The sequence below is a fragment of the Quercus suber genome, unplaced genomic scaffold (assembly GCF_002906115.3).
Source record: "Quercus suber isolate HL8 unplaced genomic scaffold, Cork oak 2.0 scaffold_6, whole genome shotgun sequence".
NCBI lineage: Eukaryota > Viridiplantae > Streptophyta > Magnoliopsida > Fagales > Fagaceae > Quercus > Quercus suber.
This window is the reverse complement of record NW_027069472.1, coordinates 2,434,848-2,454,323: the sequence shown is the minus strand read 5'-3', so window position 1 is coordinate 2,454,323 and position 19,476 is coordinate 2,434,848. Positions and strand designations below refer to the sequence as shown.

The following is a 19,476-nucleotide window of genomic DNA, read 5'->3' as shown; positions in this document are numbered from 1 at the left end:
GTCCCAGTTTTTCCATAGCTATTAATAGCTGCATGCATTTGAGTAGCCTGGTCCCTTAGAATTACTCTTGGGATTGGAGGAAAATCCTTAAAATTAGGGAATTTATTAGACCTTACCTAAAATTTCAGGTTTGGAATGGCTCCAGCATATCAGTTGGCATAAACATACATTGGTATCCTAGTTGTCAGTTGTTGGTGGAGGGTCGCATATCTTAAGCAAGAAGATCGTCACATTACTTTCGTTGGAGAATTCACATGATATTACTGTTCTTGTTTTCTTGTGATCAGTAGAATAACTTTTACTTGAGAATTTACATGAAGTTTGTAGCGTTAATCTAATCCTAAACCCATGTTTAGGGTGGACTTCCACATGAGTGTAGACGTCACATTTTGCAACTAGGGTCGATTCTTTTATTAAGGATAGAATAGTAATCACCAAAGATTTGTCACCCCCTTGTGTATTGGTGCAACAGGGAAAGCTATGAGGGCAAAGGTATCTTGAAAAATGTTAACTTTTCCTATGGATGAAGGTACGTGATTGGAAGAAGGCAGCCATGATTAAACATATTTGGGACTGACTTGCTAAGAATTGGATTTGTTAGGTTGTTCCTAGGGTCTGTTCCGGGTTGAAAGAAGTTGTTGCCGTTTAGGCAAGTTGCTTGGCATCAAGGTGCAGAATGGAGACTTAATCTTTTATTTCCCTTTTGCAAGGTAACTGGTATTTAGAGGGTCCATTGTATCTAAATGCTGGAAGTAGCATGGATGCAAAACTTTCATCTATTATTCAAAATAGTGTGGACTGCTTCAAATGGGGGTGTTTAGTTGTATTTCTGCTTTGAGAAGAACTTAAGACTTAAAAGGCAGTAGGTGAAGTGGTGGAAATTGATTTGGTTTTCACATGCATGCTTTTATTAGGCTGGCTGGTTATTAAAGACAGAAAGCTACTAACAAGAAGAAGATGTCCAAATATAGAAGCAAAGTCGAGTCAATGATCACTTGTTCTTTGATTGCCTCTTTACGAAAAGAATCTAGTCAGCTATCTTAAAAAGATGCCAGTTTATTAGGGGAGGTTGGTTGATTGGATGATGAACTACAAGGGGCTGCTGAAAAGTTGAAAGGCAAGAATATTAAAAGCATTGTGTCAAGGACCCGAAGAGGCTTGTAACTCAATTATTGTTAGGTTCGCTTTGGTTGTATCTATAATATTTTAGAGCAGGGAATATTGTTGAAAGTTCAATTGTGAAGAAGAAATCTGAAAAGCCAATATTTATGATGTCAGATAAAGGATACTGTAAAAATCTTGGTTAGTCGAGTAAGCATTCCACAGCGTTGTGAAACTGTCTGTGTGTACGTTGTGATCCCATCTGTTTGTTGTTTGTAGCTATGCTGTCTTTATGAGACCGTCGCATAGAATGTCCTCACAACATTCGAGTGTGTGAGACGTTTCATAGAATACTCTCTTATTGTCTTGAGTAGCAACTCTATTTGGTTGGTTTGAATGAAATTGTCATTAAAACAAAACAAAAAGAAGATTAGAATGTCCATCCTTGGATTAAGCTTGGTTTGCGTGGGTTGTCCAATCTCCCGTTACATAATAGTGCAAACACGTTTCAACAACTCAAAAAGGATGTCACATCGAGATTGCTTAGTAAGGTTAAAGCATAGTTGAAAGATGTATGATGATCCTGAAAATTAATATGAAAGCAAATCTATACAAAGGCTTCAGTTATCCAGGGCAACATTATACCTGCAAGGGGCAGATACAAAAACAAAAAAAAAAAAAAACTATTTGATTCTTAACCATGGTAAGAGATGTAAAATACAACAGAGGAACAAAGACCCTATGCTATTATTAACAGTATGGCTAATTTCCACTAGTACAGGCAGCGAAGGCCCCTCTAATAATAAACTCAGCATCCTGAAGTTAATAGGAAGAAATTTATCCATTACAATCATTATACCTTTCAGTCATAGATGGCTTGGCCTCCTTTTTCCAGAATCTGTCCTCAATCTCTTTACAGGATTTGCCCAACCAACAGACCCACCATCCCCATTTGCTGGTTGAGCAGGCTGGTTGGCCCATCCTTGCGGATGGGTGCTTTGTTGGGTCTGTCTTGTGTCCTTGGGTACTGAACCTGAACCAGGACTTCTCATACTACGACCCATGCTAGGTGGTGAAACTGGGCCGGCTGGTCCAGTCCTAGGCTTCACCGCCGACTTCTCCCTATCTTTTCTCTTCTTCTTGCATATTACCAGCTCTCCTGGATGTGTAAGAAGTGGGGAATCTTCCTGTTGAGATTGCTCTCGGCTACTGCCAATTCCACTCCCAACCCTTGACTCCTTCTGGGACATATGGCTTCTAATTCTTGTCTCGTCACCACTGGAAACGAGTCCACGCTGTGGTGGCTTCTGTGGAGGGCCTGGATCAGGTTCCACCTCATTTACCAATTTGTGTCTCTTGCTTGGGCCAACAGCTGGCTGTCTTGGGGATGGAGCAGCAGTGGTAGTAAATTGGCCAGAAAAAGAGAGCGCATTTCTGGCTTCTCGAAAATCTGAGTCCGGAAACGTATTCTTCAAGATATCAAAAAAAAGATCATGCACTTTCCTTGCTTCGGATCTCACCTGAGCATTATAAAAAGACAGTGAGATCATGATTTCTTTATTTTCATTTTTTCAGTATAAAAATCATGAATTCATTAATGAAATTGGGAGATTACAAGTGCCCTTGGCCCTAAATTATTGTAACATTATTCTTGGCAATGCAAGTATAAGTTTTGGACAAAGTTTAACTACAAAATTAGTTGTAGCCTAAGGTTACATCCTTACTCAATATCTTTTTATTGGAGGTGAATTTTGACAAATTCACAATTAGATTACATCTTCTTCTTATAACCTTCATGCTTACAAAATTTTTAGAAAATTAAAGATTAATAGCTATATCATCAATAAATTGTTTAAATTGCAAGTTTTTGTAGTTTAAAATTATGAATAAAATATAATCTTATAGATCATATAGTAAATAATATACAATTAACACAAAATTTGATATATGTATTAAAAAAGTAAAGAACATGTAATTCAACAGTTAGATTTTTAAAATATGTAGTAATTTTTATTTTATCCAGTAAGGTTGTAACCTAAGGCTATAGTCTGTTTTGTAACTAAACTTCGTCAGAAGTTTTTGGAATTCCAGAAGCACGAGAATTTCCAAAACATAGGCATCAAAATATGATAGGGATGAGGGATGTGTTTGGCAGTAACTTCAAGAAAGAACTTGTTCAAGCAATCCTAAATAAATTAAGTAGAGCTAATATAAAATTATATATAATAAATTCTCATATTTCAGATAATTAAGTTCTATGATTTACTGATTAATTGCAGCAAAAGAGCTCAAAATAAAAACAAGAATTCAGAACCTAATTAAAGCAAGATTTTAAACCTAGAATTTGGATCATAATTTTTAAAGGAAAGAAGATAAAAGAAAAGGAATACACAAGAAACCATATCAAAAGGAGGAAATAAATGCAACGCTAGGGTACAATGTTGTAGATGAGCAATCATACCTCATGTGAGAACCCATAAAAATGCATTGCACTTTTCAACATGAACTGCACATCAAACACAAGGTCCATAACTCCATTATACTCTAATCTGTCTATACGCTGATCGATCTTTCGTAAATCCAAAAGATTATTTCCTGATCCACCCACGTACCCAGAGTTTTCAATCCTCTTCCACAAATCTGTTAGCAGAGGTATAATTTGAGGACCTTCCTTACCTATTTTCCTTTGAAGCTTGCTGATTACACTCTTGCACTGCAAATAGAAAAAGTTTGGGTTAGTTCTTATTATGTAACCAGACTCAGGCAAGGAAAAGAGAAAATAAAAAGATTAAATGTCAACACAAGTATTGTAAGAGGGAAGTTATTCTATGCAAGATTTCCAACTTATACACCAAATCGCATCATATTAATATTAGACTTTGATGCTTAGATGGGAAAAGTCCTTATAAGAAAGCATGATAGAAGGCTGTGTCCACCAGACCACTTTCTCTAAATGACCTCAATATCACCATCCTATGATTTATAAAATTTCCAAATAAGTATAATGCTTGTCACCCAATAATCAGAAGGTCAAATTGTCAATGAAATTTTACTCTTTATGTACAAAACTCTAGGCATGTTCCCTAAATTAGTAAGAAATAATACTAGATACACAAGGACACCAGAGATGCTGATAGCATAAATATCATAAGCATGAAGCTTAATCTTAACAAGTAGTCTATGATTTTAATCATTTTATTCATTCATGGTTGGTCTAAAACAATTACTAAATTAAGTTTTCAATGTGTCCACATTTATAATATGAAGATTTCAAGTATCATGGATATATAGTCAGTTCAACAGGCATACCCTTCTCTGGATATTGTCAGGCATCTTAGTGCCATAACCTGATGTCCCACTTGAATTCATAACTTTACCATCCCAATTTTCTCTTGACTGTTCACCATCTTCTGCCGGAGTAGACACACTATTCAATCTGCTAGATTTTGGTGAAGCATGCACTTTTGACGTATTAGCTATTCTCCTTGATGGCAAATTTCGCCTACTTTTTGAGGATGAATCGGCTTGATCATGTTTAAAGACATTGGGCTCTCCATATGTTTTTGTTTCAGAGTCAGCCTTTAACTGAGCTTGATACCTATTGTCCACTTGGAATGGCAACAGAGACGCATCTCCTCGTTGGAAAGCTTGTGTCTCACTACCAGACTTCTCCTCTGGCCTTTCCATGGTATGACGGGGACGAACCCGAAGACTACGTTTTCGCTTTATTTTGGGTTGCAAAACCTGTTCATCTTCACCTTCATCACGATCATGATTCCAACTTCCAGATTGTTGGTGGTCCATGTGAGAATCTCCAGATACTGCAATTTCTCCTTCCTCAAGTTCATCTGGCTGGAAAAATGTTAACAGAACAAAAATGAGCAGATATAAAAAAATTAACTGACAATAAATCATCCATAGAGAATGAAAGACACATACCAGCCTTTTTGGTTGAGAACCTGGCCTAGCATCTAAAGCAGACAGGGACCCAAATTTCTGAGAAGAAATGGAAGGCGATATCCTTTGTGCCAATCTTCGAGTTTCTGAGGATGATCCAGAGGAACCTGCTTCTTCTACCGTGAGATTATTTTTTGTACTTTCTGAAGCCCGGGGATACTCATATCCACCATCACAAACTGCACCCTCCTCTTCTGATGGGTCTTTGTTGATTGGTGGTGCCCCAACAGCACCACTAAATTCATCCTCTTCAAACTCTCCAATTTCTCCCTCTTCTTCATGAACAGAATATCCATTTCTCTCATCAGAACTTGCTTCAGAGTATTCCCCATTTTCATCATCTAATTCCTTGTAGTTAGGATGCTTTTTCCCTTTTGGTCGTCCCCTTTTCCTCTCAGTTTTAGGAGAAGAATCAGAACCCATTTCACTAGATTCTACAACAATATTACCAGCAAATAAAGTGTGCTTTGATGGTCTTTTGGAAAGAGCGGCAACAGTGGTATTTACTTCTCTAGTACTTGTTCGAAGCCACTTAGGTACCTGGTCATACCTTGTCATCTCCTCAATCCAATCCAGTTCCTCATCCATTTGATCAAATAACTCAACTTCCTCTTCGCTCCTAGCAATCATGCGATTGACCTGCTGCAGTGAGGGAACGTCATGTAAAGTTTCTTGATATCTCTCCTCATCATGCAATAATGTTTCCAAAGTCAAGCGTCTCTCCTCATGTGTTGTTCTCTGGTCAAAGCGTCCAGCATTAATAACCTCATCAGCCATATCAATTTTATATTGTTGAATGTTGTTCCTTATCAGGCTCTCAACAGATCCCATATAACGATCCTTACCAGCAAGGTCATCCTCCATATCAACTGTACCTCCACTTCTTAGCTCATCTTCTTTCTGATGGCTAGAGATTTTATCAACTACTGCTTCCATATAAATGACTTTGACTTCTCTTGTCTGTCCAATTCGGTGGGCTCTAGCCACAGCCTGCTCCTCATTTTTAGGGTTTGGATCAGGATCATAAATGATAACCGTGTCAGCAGACTGAAGATTAAGACCCCGACCAGCTGCACGAATACTAAGCAAGAAAATGAAGCAGTCCGAATCAGGGCTATTAAAATCCACGATAGCCGATTCACGATCTTCTAAACTAGTTGTTCCATCGATTCGCCTGTAGACAAGTCGTCGCCATTGCAAGTATTCCTCCAATATATCAAGGAGTTTCGTCATTGTACTAAAGAGAAGTACTCGATGCCCAGTTCTCTGAAGTTTGATAAGAATTCTATCCATGATCCACAATTTCCCACACGATCTTATGAGAAAATCCTTCGATAAGTCATTGAAATATGGGTAATTGAGCAGAGGATGATTGCAGGCTTTCCGAAGCTCCATACATCTGTTATTTAAAGTTCTATACACTTTGGCCGTGTAAATTGGGTTCTTTTGAGCCCTGCGCTTTTCATCTTCAGGATCAACCCGAAGAGTACCAGTGGATTTGATCCAATCATAAATGGCACTCTGAATAGCTGACATCCTACATCTTAAAACTATGGAAACCTGCAATCCAACATTGTTGTTAGGATCAGTGAAAAGAACGGATATGACTCATATGACCAACTAGGACTGCCACAATGATACCTTAGGTGGAAGTGAGCCTTCAACATCTTCAACACGACGCCTGAGCATAAATGGCTCCAGAATTTGATGAAGTCGGTGTATGATGATGACCTTTTTTTCAGTCTCAAGCCAATCATCCTCAGCATTCTGCGTAGGACCTTCCTTTTGAAAGGGCTTTGAGAACCAATCGTGAAATGCTTTCCGATTATCAAATACTTCTGGAAGAAGTAGGTTTAAAAGTGACCAGAGTTCCTTCAAATCATTCTGCAAAAGAAAGATCACTCCATGTTCAACTAAACTCAATGACTTGAATAAAATTACAAGGAAGAATATAAATGATCAAGTAGATCAATAATTTCTTTGTAGCTTTCAATAAAAGCTTTCGATTTATAGTGACTTAAACATATAAATAATGAACCTTCACTTTTATTCTTCATTCAAGTATATGTGAGCAATCTTTCCACTCCTGACTAAATTCCAACTTAGATAAATGGTAACAGAATATGTTCTTTTTGTTAGAGGATCAATAACAAACTTTCCCAATCATAAATCCAGATTACTACCGATCAAAATTTTGAAAAATAGATTCAACCTCATATAAGCACATAGAAAGACTGATTTAGCAACAATGTAAGAAAAAGTAGCCAAAGAGTGATAGAAGAGGCCACTTGCTCAATCGCAACAGTCCCAGAAAAGGCAGGAAAGGAAATGCAGATATGCAGCTCAGAAACTTAGTGAAGAGGTATTATGTGTTGCTTGTTCAATAAGTATACTGAAATTTCTTCCTCCATGCTTATAGGTTATAGAAGGAGCAGCTAAAAATAATGGCATAGACTGGATTTGATCATATATAGAAAGCAATTCATGGTTACCCAAGAACTAGGATCCAGTTTTGAACTACACTCAGGACACCTTTAGTCAAAGCTTCAGCTTCAGTTAAGCCAGCCAAATTGGTTTGCCAACCAAATGAGTAAGAGTTGTGCATGTGTGCACATGTACATTAGATAAAGCTATATTATAAAGAAAAAAGAATACTAATAAAGTTATATTGAAAAGCGCAGCCCTAAAAATGCTGTAAATAAAGTTATAAGGAAAAACGAGTACTAATATAATTAGGGCTATGTGAGGTCATAAGGTCAGAGAGACATATTAGACCTTTTTTTTTAAAAAAAAAAAAAAAGATATACACAAAAATAAATATATGCTTCTGTGTCAAACAATGTCTAATCAGCATGAATTAAAAACTGTTGTAACAGACCTGTAATGGCGTCCCAGTGAGAAGCAAGCGCCTCTGGCAGCGATATCTATCAAGATCACGTGCTAAAACTGATTCCCTGTCCTTCATCCTTTGTGCTTCATCAATTATGATATACTTCCAATCAACTTTTGAAAGTTTTGCACGATCATACATGATGAACTCATAAGTTGTCACAAGGACATTAAATTTCATAGCACAAACCTCCTACAGAAAAATTAAATAATTAAATAAATAAGCAAATTAATAACAAAAACAAGAAGTTAAGAAATTTATTATAAAAAAATAAAAAATAAAAAAAAAAACATAAAGATCAAGCAAATAAGCAAATGCATCCTTCTTACTTGAGAAAATAATTTTGATCGCTGATCCTTCCCACCAACATAAAAAATGCATGACGCAGATGGCAGCCAAGTATGGAGCTCACTCTGTAAAGTGAACTCTGTTAGCCACGTTAGATACTAATGGAAAAGGTGAGACTCATTAACATGGAACACAAAATTTACTAACCTTCCAATTTACCAAAACAGCATTTGGAACTATTATAAGATGTGGGCCATAGTTCCCTTTGAACTCCATCAAGTAAGCAATCAATGCCATTACCTAGATAGAGAAGAATACAATCAAATCTTACTTTTACAGATTTTCAGGCACATCTACAGGCTCAAAAGTCGAAATAACTAAGGCTAACTTTCTGAGTTGTGCACAACTAGAGAAATCACCTGCACAGTCTTCCCAAGACCCATCTCATCTGCCAAGATTCCATTTAATTTATTGTTATACAAAGAGAGCATCCATTGCAACCCGACCTGCAGAATCATACACAGAACAGATTAAAAACTGACTTGCTATATAAGACAGAGTACAAAAGAGCCTTTAGCAACCTACAAGTTGATAGTCCCTCAACGTTCCAGCCCTTAACATTGAGGGTTGCCTCATGACCCTTTCATTCACAGCGTGTGCAAGAGTATAATACCTGGTGACAATAATGAGGAAAAGTTACATGGACAGCACAAGGGAGCCGAATCAAGAAAAACATCAATTTACATATCATTCTCTTAATAAGTTGAGCTTAATCAAACTAATAAATAAGAGGAACAATAACTGCAAAGCCACATTTTGAATCCACAGATAGCAAAAAAATTCTACCCAATGGAGCCACCCACCCCCTTGGAACTTTATAACATGAAGCACACAATTAAACAAATAAATTTACTTGCTAACAGATGTATCCTTAGGTGCATTCATTTCCATGAACTGATTTCTTATCATTACTTCCTCCCCAGCACAAGCCGCTGCTGCCCTAACTTCTTCTTCTGAGAGACCCTTTTGCCAGCAAAAAGATAGGTAAATGAGTCAGAAACACAGAATCACCAACCACACACAGCTAATGAATTGGGAAGAAATATCTTTTGTTCATAAACAAGTGGAATGATTTTTAAAGATGAGAAATGGGAAAACAAAAAATAGACAAATAAAAAGGATGCTTTGAGAGAAAATAAAAATATGAGGGGGGCAGGGGGAGCTGGAGAAAGAAATACAAAGCATGCCTGCAATCGTGCAGCAGCTGCAGCGGCATTTGCTGCTTCCTCCACTTCTTGCTGGTTTTTGGCAGCTGTTATTTTACTTCCCAGTTTATGTAGATACTCTTCAGTCTGAGTCAAGAATGATGAGAGAACAGCATATCTTTCTGCAGCTTCACCTGGAATGCTTGTCTGTTGCTCTAGCAACATCTCCCTGTACCTTTCAACATCATTATTTTTCAATGCTTCCATCCTCTTATTCCTGTCATCATCTTTTCTTTTTGAAAATTCTCTTAACATCCTCTCATGATATTTGGCAACCCCCCTATTGCGGGCAGTTCGTGCATCACGGATGGCCCAGTGAGCCTCAAGAAGCTTCTTACGCCACTGAAATATGGATTTAAGTTGCTTCTCTCTCATAGCTTTCTGAGAGGCCTGTACTTGTCTACTGAGCTCCAGTCGCTGACGCTCACACAGCCGAACAAATTTCCTATATGGCCTGTCAGGCATTGCCATTATCTCTTGTTGCTGTTGATCAATTTCATCCCTTAATCGTGCCTGTATATCTAAAAGTCGAAGCTTTTTCTCTTCAATTTGCAGCCTCAAGACAAGATCTGGCCTAATCCTTTTCCTCTCTAAGTTCACTGCCAGTAAACCACCAATCTTTCTTAAATTTTCAGACCTTTTCTTGGTAAGCACTTCCATGCCTTCCTCAAAAAGAAGATCTTTGACATCATATGCCAATGTTAGATTATTATTGTTATTAAGCATCATTGCCGACCCAAAAGAGTCATGTTTCCTAGTGAAAAAGGGGAAATCAAATAAGGGCCCATGATACTTTCTAGCGGAGCCAGCATCTTTTGGCTGGGGGGCAGTGCTTGCTTGTACAGGTTTCTTAACTTGCACTGCATCAGATGCAGCTGCCTGTGGTGCAATAGCCTTTCCCTTATCCACTGGGAAATCACTTTTAACAGGATTTCTATGAATACCACGTTCAACATCCTGATCTGATTTAACAGAAAATACAGAGGATTGCTGCTCATCTTTTCCAGCAGATGCCATTGGTGTAGGTTCCTTCATTACAGCCGGAACACCTTGCAAATGAGCTGTGCTGATGGTTGCTTTCTCATCTCCCACAGAAGCTTCCTCTTTTGGGAAAGTTTGTCCATTATTTGATGCCACAGCAGTTGAATCCTTCTCATTGGACTCTATTTGCCTTGGATAGTCTGCTGCAATATTCCCAGCAGATTTATCTTGATTATTTCCTCCAGCAGCAGGATTTTGCTGCTGCAGCTGCAACTCGAGAGGTGGTGGAGCAATAGCTCGAAGTAGTTCTTGAGGCAGACCAGGATCTCCTTTCTGTCAAGCAACAGGAAATAAGTAACAACATCCACTCAGAAATTGTTACAAGACCAAAGACCATTCAAGAGGAAAAAGAAAGGCAGCAAGAGATCACACACAAACTAGCACACACGTGCATGCACGCACGCACACACACACACACACACACAGAAATAGATGTTCAGACCTTCAGCCGCCTAAATGCTAGTATTTGTGCTTTAAGAACATGCAATTGCTGTTTGGTGAACCCAAAGCGCTGTTGAGGTGTCTGACTAGACGATCCACCTGGTGAAAGGATGTTATTGCCAGAGCCCCCATCATTTGTAGGAGCTGCTGCTTGTGGAGAAGATCGATTTAACTGCCTGAGGTACTGCAACTGCGAAGCTTCTGGGCTACTTAAAGTATTTTTCACACTCAGAGAATGATCCACACCTTGGCTTGTGTTGGCAGAGGACTGAGGGGGATGCATTGATGGCATTCCATTACCAATCCCAGCATGCTGTCTAGAAGGAACCTGATTCTCTCTGCCATGAGTACCAAACTGCTGCAATGCATTGTTGCTAGCATGGTTAACCATGCCAGCATTTGAAGTCGAGCGAAAAGGGCTGGCTGAAACAGTCTGCCTTGCTTTTGCTGAGCCAGACTGCCCAGACATATCACTTGATGAATTAGCATGGGGAGAACTCTCACTCGCAACTGATGGAGAAGTGACCTGCTGCTTTGACACTGGAGCAGGTAATGACTGTGCACCCATATTGCTTTCATTTGCCTTTTGTTGTGGAACCATCCTAGACTGCATCAATGGTATGAGCTGCGACATCAAGTTGGCATTTGCCGGCAGTGAGAGATCAATATTACGATCAAGTGCCCACGAATGCATTGCCTGCAACTGGGCAGACATGAGCTGGTTGTTTGACATGTTTTGCATGCTCTGCTGAGCTTGTGGTGCTTGCAAAGGCCTCACCATATTTCCAGGTACTAATTGTCCATGGCCTGTCAGCTGGGTTGAAGGCTTTGGCTCACTCCTCTGTTCCGACGTAGGTTGCTGCCCTTGATCCATCTGCTTTTCACCACGACCAAAATGTTCAGATGAGTTTTTAGATGATGATGCCTGAGCCTGATTAGGCCCCTGCATGGAAATGAGATCCTGCATTTTCAGATTTGCCATTCGCATGTCCTGATCCTTCCCTGGTGGTGGACCTAACATACCCATTTTAGCATGATGCTGTGACTGCATTGCCAAAGCCGATTTTTGTTGAGCTTGAAAGGCATATTGAAGATAAGCTTGTTGAACTGGACTTAGCATTTGTTGATCAATAGCTTGACTTGTATTCTGGCCCTCATGGGGGGAACTGTGTTGTTGAGCCAATTCAATGAATTTCCTAGACTGTGGAGGCAGTTGCATAGAGCCAGGAGATGAAGCAAAGTTGTTCCCTCCTAGAACCCCTTGGAGATTAGCTTGATATGCTAGAAAGGCTTCATTCCCTTCAGCTTTTCTATGCAACTGTTGTAATGACTGCATGAACAATAAATGATACATAGTTAAATCCAGTTATCATTCCATGAGAAAACCCCATTACATTAATGAATCGAGGTTGAATTTTATATATATATATATATATAAAATATAAATTTATCCCCAACTTTCATTTGCAAATTTTTTATTCCAAATCAATACATGGTAATGATATGAGAGATGCAAACATCAGTGACTTCGCATAATCAAGAACGCAAAGAAACAGAAAAAGCTCCAAGATCAATACATACTGTTCCTAAAATATATGAAATTATAGAAGTTATGCAACATACATTCAATATGTAAGTGAGCAATACAGAGAACCGTGACAATCTATGAAAAGAAAAAAGAAATAGAAAATTATGTCCACCAATGAATTGACATATTTATAAATATATATTCATAAGAACTTAAGCAATAGTTATGATTATGAAGTGCAGTAGTCCAGGGCATCAATGCTCAACAAACAGAGGATGAGACATACATTGGAGGTCAACAAAAAGTAAAGAAAGAAAATTGTGCATAAGGAAAATTTCTAGAAAATTTACATTGAACAAAAATACACAGAAGACTAGGACCTTGCGATCATGTGGATTAGCCAGCAGAACAACTTGAAACATTGTGTGGAAAGTGCAATATTACAGCTCATTACATCATTTTGATCTTATTTCCTAAGATCAATAATGGCAAGCTGTGACATTGAACTCATGGTACCACCTTTTTCTGCTGTTCATCAACTTCTCTCACTTTAGTAAACAAACCCAAAATCCATATTCATGTAAACCATCTGTGAGCAACTTCACAAACCCAAACAAGGGTAAACCCAATTTGACCTCCATATCCCATTCAACATATTCCAAATTATATATCAAAACCATGAAAATCATAAGAAACAAATTATAAAGAAAACAGACACGTTCCCCTATAATCTAACAACAAATGTGGTGCTAGGCAATGAATGCCGAAGGTCATTAACTATATTCAAGAGCAGAACCGAAGTATAACTCATCCCCCTCTAGAGTTGAGCCGCCTGAAGTTGAAGCCCAACAAAAGGCCTAAGCATCTCAAAGTTCAATGAAACCATCAGTTCCCATTTTCTTCCAAATTAAGACATGCCAACTTTGTCTCCTAGAATAACTCTTAAGACTTGGTTAACCAGAAAGTCAACTAAGCAACTAACCAATAACCTGTGTACTATGGTAACTACACCACACAACATAGTATATTAATTACAAAAATTCATTCCCACTAGTTTCCAACCAAAAATAAAACAAAAGAAATTCCAAATCCCAAAACGCATATACATAATGTAACATTCATCAACACCCCCACCATTAATGACACAAATTCACTCACACCCATTTGCCAAAACACTCCCAATTCCAAAACCCACATCCCCAATTCAACAAATGTTCCACCAATATCCACTCACACACTCACACTCACAGTCAACACTCCACACTTCCCAACTCCAAACCCCCCCATTTCCCAATTCAACCAAAAATCTCACAAAAAAACACAATTCAATTACACCAACAAGCTCTCACCTGCCTAGACCCCAGCTGCTGCTGCTGCTGCTGCTGTTGCTGCTGCTGCATCGAATCAAACCCCAAGTGCGGGGTCGACACGGCGGAAGACGACGAGGACGGCGACGCAGCCGATGATGTGGATGCCGCCCGCCCCGCCGGTCCGACCCGGCCGGGCCCTCCTCCTCCTCCACCAGATTGCATGCAAAATCAACCCAAAATTCACACCACACCCACTAACCCCACAAACCCACCAAAACTATAAATTTTGTTTTTTCTTTAAAAAAAAAAAAAAAAACACTTTCAGAAAACACCCTCCAAAACCCACTTCGCAAATTTTAAGAAAAACCCATATAAGCCCTCCGATCCCAACGTTCAAAAAAAAAAAAAAAAAACCCCACCTCTGTCTCTCACTCACTCGCTCATTTTCTCTCTCTAAAATTGCAACAAAATTCTCTCTCTCTCTCTCAAAAAAAAGCGGGATTTTCGGAAACAACAGAGAATAGAATAGATCTCTGTGACGGAGAGAAGCGCGAAGTTAACGGAATCGGTGAAATTTCTGACTCTCTCTGGCTTTTTTGCACGCGATCCGCAGTTTTTTCCAGTCAAACCCTAGTGGGTTTTTTTTTTTTTTTTTTTTGGGTACAATAAAAAAAAAATATTGGTAATTTGTTTGTGTTTTTTGGTTTTTTTGGTTTTTGGGGTTAATTTTTTTTTTGCTGTGGTTTGGTAATGGCAGAGGACTTTATGGCTTTATGGGCCTGTGTGTGTTTGTGAATGGGGAAGGGTCGCGTTTGGGTACAGTTTGGAATTTACAGTAAAGGGTAGTGTTGGTTTTTTGACCCTTGAAATTGTGGTATTATCAGGACTGCCACAACAATAGCACAAAAATTCTTGCGTGAGGACTTGTCTAATCCCCACCCGGACCCCTCATACATATGCCAGTGTCAAATCAAGTGCTGTACACTTTAATCTTATTGGCAAAATTGATCTTTTTATGGAAATTGTTTGGTGTGTTCACTCGTCTTGGCCCACTTAGGACTCTTGTCATGTATGGCACCGAACCGCCTTGGCACTAGATGGTGCTTATCACAACCTTGAATTTGCAATGTGATGGGTTGTGAGTGGTTTTACCATAGAGAATCTAGACTTAATATTTTTCTCCCTTTAAATGAGTTTCTTTATGTCTATTCGAATGCTTGACAATTTTTGGGTGTGTGTAATCCATATTTCTCATAAATTAGACGATTTATATAAATAAATTTCTTAAATATATTCTCAAGATGCTGATTAGATGTTTCGAAACTAGGAACTCGTGAATCTCAAGAGTTTGAGAGACTTGAATAATAATTGAGGGGTATTAATACTGTTTATACTATTAAATGCCCATTTATGGACATTTTATTTTATTGACGTATTTGGCTTAAAAAACAGTTGTACTAGGGGTGAAAAAAGTTTTATAAGTTGGATTAGAATATTCATTATTCACACTTGGTGTTGTACACCCATTTACATAAGCCGAAAATATCATTTTAGTCCTTATATTATTTGGATTATTATAAATTTGATTTTTATATTTTAGTAGTAATCAATTCGGTCCATATTATTTTCAACTTGTAGTGACTTTGATCTCTATTATTTTCAAATTGTAGTCATTCTAGGTCCAAATATGCTTTTTTTTTTTTTTTTTTTGAGTTTCTAAGTTGACATTTGTGTCTACCAAAGTTTTTTTTTTTTTTTTTTTTTTTTGAGTTTCTGAGTTGATATTTGTGTCTACCAAAGTTGGAGACTAGTAAATTTGATTTTATGTTTTGGTTGCTTATAAAGTGCAAGAAAAGCTATGATTTGACAGTTGGGACCAAATTGACGACAAGTTGAAAATAACATAGACTAAATTGACTACTACCAAAATGTAAGGACCAAATTGATGGTAACCTCAAAATGTTTTTTTTTTTCCTTTACACAAAAACACCCTTTACACCTAGTTTTGCATCATTGTTCAAAATTTTGGAAAATGCACAATTATCTTCTAAATATATAAAGGAACTATAGTTTTTTACATCATTTATCTTCTGTTTTTATTCAATCTCTTTGCTCTTCGACATCTCTCTCCTCTCTCCACCATTTATTCACAAATTAGTTCTCTCTCAAAATCAAGCTAAATAGATATTGTCATTTGCTTATGGGTCAATAGTATTGGTCTAAATCCATTAATGTCACTAGTTAGAACTTAGAAGTCGTTGGATCATTGTCGTTGTTTGCTATAGTGGGATCACATTTTAGGGTGGGAATGGGTTTATATTTGGGTTTTGGTGGGGGGCGAATCAGGCAATAATGGGTTTGGGTGGCAATGGGTTTCAAGTGGATGAATCTAATGAGTTTAGGAGGTAATGGGTTTAGATACCTTAAATCTGCAATGGCTAGAGGCTTGTTTGGAATGTAATTTCAAGCAATAGTTTTCAATGTTTAAATACTGAAAACTGTGGTTCTTAAAAAAAAAAAAAAAAAAACAATGTGTTTGGTAAGGTGTTTTTTTGGAGTGTTTGGGTTATGTTGCTCATTTTAAGGTGTTTAAACACTAAATTTAGAAAACTCATCTTATCAGTTTTTAGTTTTCAAACAACATTGCTCAATGACACTTTTGTAAATATGTTGAAAACTATGGGACCCACTAGATTAAACAACACATAAAGTTTCATTCTTCAATTCCAATCAGGGTGCCTACTTGTCAACTTTTTTTTTTAACCAAAAAAAAAAAAAAAAACACAAATACCAAACACACAATTATGTTTTTTCACATACTGAAGCATTATTTGAAATATGATACCAAACACATTTTTTACTTTATGAATTCTGTAAACACGTGTTTTTATAACATTTTTTAAATCACAGTTTTCATATTATTTTAAACAACGATACTAGAAAAAATTGTTTAAATTATTTTAATTTGATGTATTATAATATAAAAAAATTGGATGTATGATATATTACAAAAGCGGTTATGTAAATAGAATGACTTTTTGATAGGTTAAAAAAAAATTCGGAAAATCATGTGTAAGTGCTCTCATTTTAAGTCAATTTGTAAAGTTTTTTTTTTTTTTCTTTTTTTGAAAACAAGTCAGTTTGTAGTTAAACAAATGATTCCTCACTAGAGTTGTAATAGGAGTCCCCTCAATCAATATACCCTCTATATAAGATTTATTACATTTTTATTCATGCAACTTAGTATATCGGATGGGTCTATTTGGAATATATGTATAATTTTTGGATGGAAAGATGGTATTTCATTGAGAGGAAATTACCGAGTGAATACAAAGGAGAAACAAGGCAAAAGAACTCGAGTTTTTTCATGGATACGCATTTTGTCATATACTATTTTGACATAATTTATACATTTGTTAATGTGTAATTAGATTCCATTACTTACATATAAGAACTACTACTGGTACCTGTAAAAATTTAATTCAATCAACACTTGGTACTAATTGTTCAGAGTGTTAGGTGTGTACAAGGCAAGGGTGCACTTCTGTAGACCTTTTGAAAGAAATCAAAAGTCAAAAACTCAAAAGTCAAAACACTGCATATATACAACGGGCCCACCAAAAAGTACCTGTGCGTTGAAATATCAGTGATATCCCAACAAAAGAAAGAGATCTAGCCCAAGAACCTCGTTGATGAGCAGCTGTATTACTTCCTTGGGACTCGATTAAGAGTTTGTTTAGATTGCAGTTATGGTTAAAAAATAAAAAGTAAAAATTGAAAATTAAAAATATTATAGCAAAATTATTTTTAAATGTGTGAATAGTACCGTTGAACTCAATTTTAAAATTAGATCTGCGTTTTTTTATACTTACAGGTCTCGTGAGCAGTGCACAGAACCAGCTAAAAAGACGCAAGCACACAGTCTGCCGCTAACCAAATTCCATACCCAGCCTAAATTCACATTTCTCATATAGACTTTTGCCTTAACAGAATGTCTTAAAATTATGCCTTCATTTCTCCGGCTGGAGGACTTTCAATTTTTCCATTCAAAACAATCGCCTCCTTCTAGGATCCAAGTTTCAAACAAATCTATAAAACAATACTATAGAAAATTTTAAAAATTTACTTCATTGGATTAAGTAAAATCATCTATAGTTTTACTTTTATGTGTATGCTTAATGGTATTGTACGATTGGTTAAAAAACTTTTATTCAACTGAAATTTCATGTATTTTCAATAAAGATATCCAAAATTTAAATCTTCATTCTTACTTAAGATGTATTAAAAAAAAATAGTAATATAATATTGTGCATATGATCCAAAAGGTTTTCTAAAAAAATAAATTTTGAATTTATAATTTTCATTCAGTTATTGATCACATAAAAAAATACTTATTATTAATGATTCAAAATTATGCACCTTTATATGTGTCTGTTGAATTTATAAATTTTTTTTAATAAAAGTTTATTTTGTAAATTTTAGAAACTACTTATTATTAAATAGTTGAAATTACAATAAAAAATCATTATATACATAAATACTTTTAGCAATCTCTTAATAAGATAGAATTGTTTTAATTTCATTGACTAAATTCAGTTTTTAATTGTTTTCTAGATTTGGTTCAATCCCAATATCTTCAAAGTATGAATTGTTCCAATAACAATGTCTCATGTTTTTAACTAAATAAATTGTAGAAATTCCTTTCCCACATGCGCACATATATTTTTTATTGGAAGAAAAAATGTGCTATAATTTTCAGCTTAATTGGTAAAATCTCACATTAGTTGTGTATGTCTAGTGTCCGCTATTTATAACCCTAGTCTACAACTAAAATTGTTATGCCTTTTTGTAATTATATTCTTGTTATGTAATGTATTATAAACCTGGTTTAAAATACTATTATTATTTTCGTGCATGTTCTAATAAATATTACTGTTTACTCAAAAAAAGAAAATAAGGATGTTTATCCTGCATTAATTGTGTGTGTCTAGCGTCTGATGTTTATAACCCTAGTCTACAACTACAAAAAGGTATAACCTTTATAATTTTATTCTGGTTATGTAATGTATTATAAACCCGATTTAAGACACTATTATTATTTTCATGTGTGTTCTAAATTTCTAATAAGTATTATTGTTTACTAAAAAAAAAATTAGTTAAATCTATTCTTTTCGAATAAGAGATTTGAATTTCAAACCTTGCTTACACTCAAAACCAATTGATATTTTGTTCTTAATGATAAAGAACAATCATCATAAAGTGGACTTCATAACAAGTTGAAATTTTATCATATCGTTAAAAAATAAATAAATAAATAAATAAAACAACAACATCAACAACTACTAAAATGATTTGTTATGATCATGGAAGTGGCGATTTCTAGTTGATATGTTTTAAGTATTAAGACATATTGACCTAGACCGCTATGATATTTACTATTCTACTAACAACTGTTAAATGAATAATAAATCTCACGACTTCTATTTACACCAACTTTCAATCTTGAGAGAATAATGAACCTGATCATTAAGTGTAGGTTACTTTGATATATCAGGAGTGAGATCTAAAGTCACGATCAAAATCTCAGTATGTTGGGCAGCCACATTTAATGTTGAAGGAATATATATTCTCAAGATGAAATTCATAATCTCTTAA

At 36.3% G+C, this 19,476-nt stretch overlaps 1 protein-coding gene across 3 annotated transcripts; it reads right to left on the bottom strand.

The window, feature by feature from the left end:
• Positions 1–1,661: 1,661 nt before the first annotated feature.
• Positions 1,662–14,794, bottom strand: LOC112000054 (ATP-dependent helicase BRM). 3 transcript variants are annotated; one of them, XM_065773288.1, is made up of 15 exons: positions 13,861–14,794; positions 10,985–12,313; positions 9,484–10,815; positions 9,150–9,259; positions 8,822–8,909; positions 8,656–8,742; positions 8,444–8,536; positions 8,278–8,361; positions 7,937–8,140; positions 6,700–6,942; positions 5,041–6,618; positions 4,411–4,953; positions 3,778–3,814; positions 3,563–3,696; positions 1,662–2,621 (listed from the first exon to the last, which is right to left on the bottom strand). In XM_065773288.1, the coding sequence occupies exons 1-15, from the start codon at positions 14,041–14,043 to the stop codon at positions 1,968–1,970; spliced, it is 6,699 nt and encodes a 2,232-aa protein (XP_065629360.1). In that variant the 5' UTR covers positions 14,044–14,794; the 3' UTR covers positions 1,662–1,967. The 3 variants fall into 3 exon arrangements, with proteins under 3 accessions (XP_065629360.1, XP_023887930.1, XP_065629365.1); XM_024032162.2 differs by having other exon boundaries at positions 3,563–3,814; positions 13,861–14,792; XM_065773293.1 differs by lacking the exon at positions 13,861–14,794 and adding an exon at positions 12,892–12,986 and having other exon boundaries at positions 3,563–3,814.
• Between the last annotated feature and the right edge of the window lie 4,682 nt (positions 14,795–19,476).

Bases quoted from the DNA above. Each gene is read 5' to 3' on its own strand.
- LOC112000054 (XM_024032162.2), bottom strand. From the start codon at position 14,043: ATGCAATCTGGTGGAGGAGGAGGAGGGCCCGGCCGGGTCGGACCGGCG. The intron at 8,537-8,655 runs GTGATTTCTCTA...TTCTCTATCTAG, and splicing joins GTCTTGGGAAGACTGTGCAG to GTAATGGCATTGATTGCTTA. The intron at 6,943-7,936 runs GTCTGTTACAAC...TTTCTTTTGCAG, and splicing joins TCACTGGGACGCCATTACAG to AATGATTTGAAGGAACTCTG.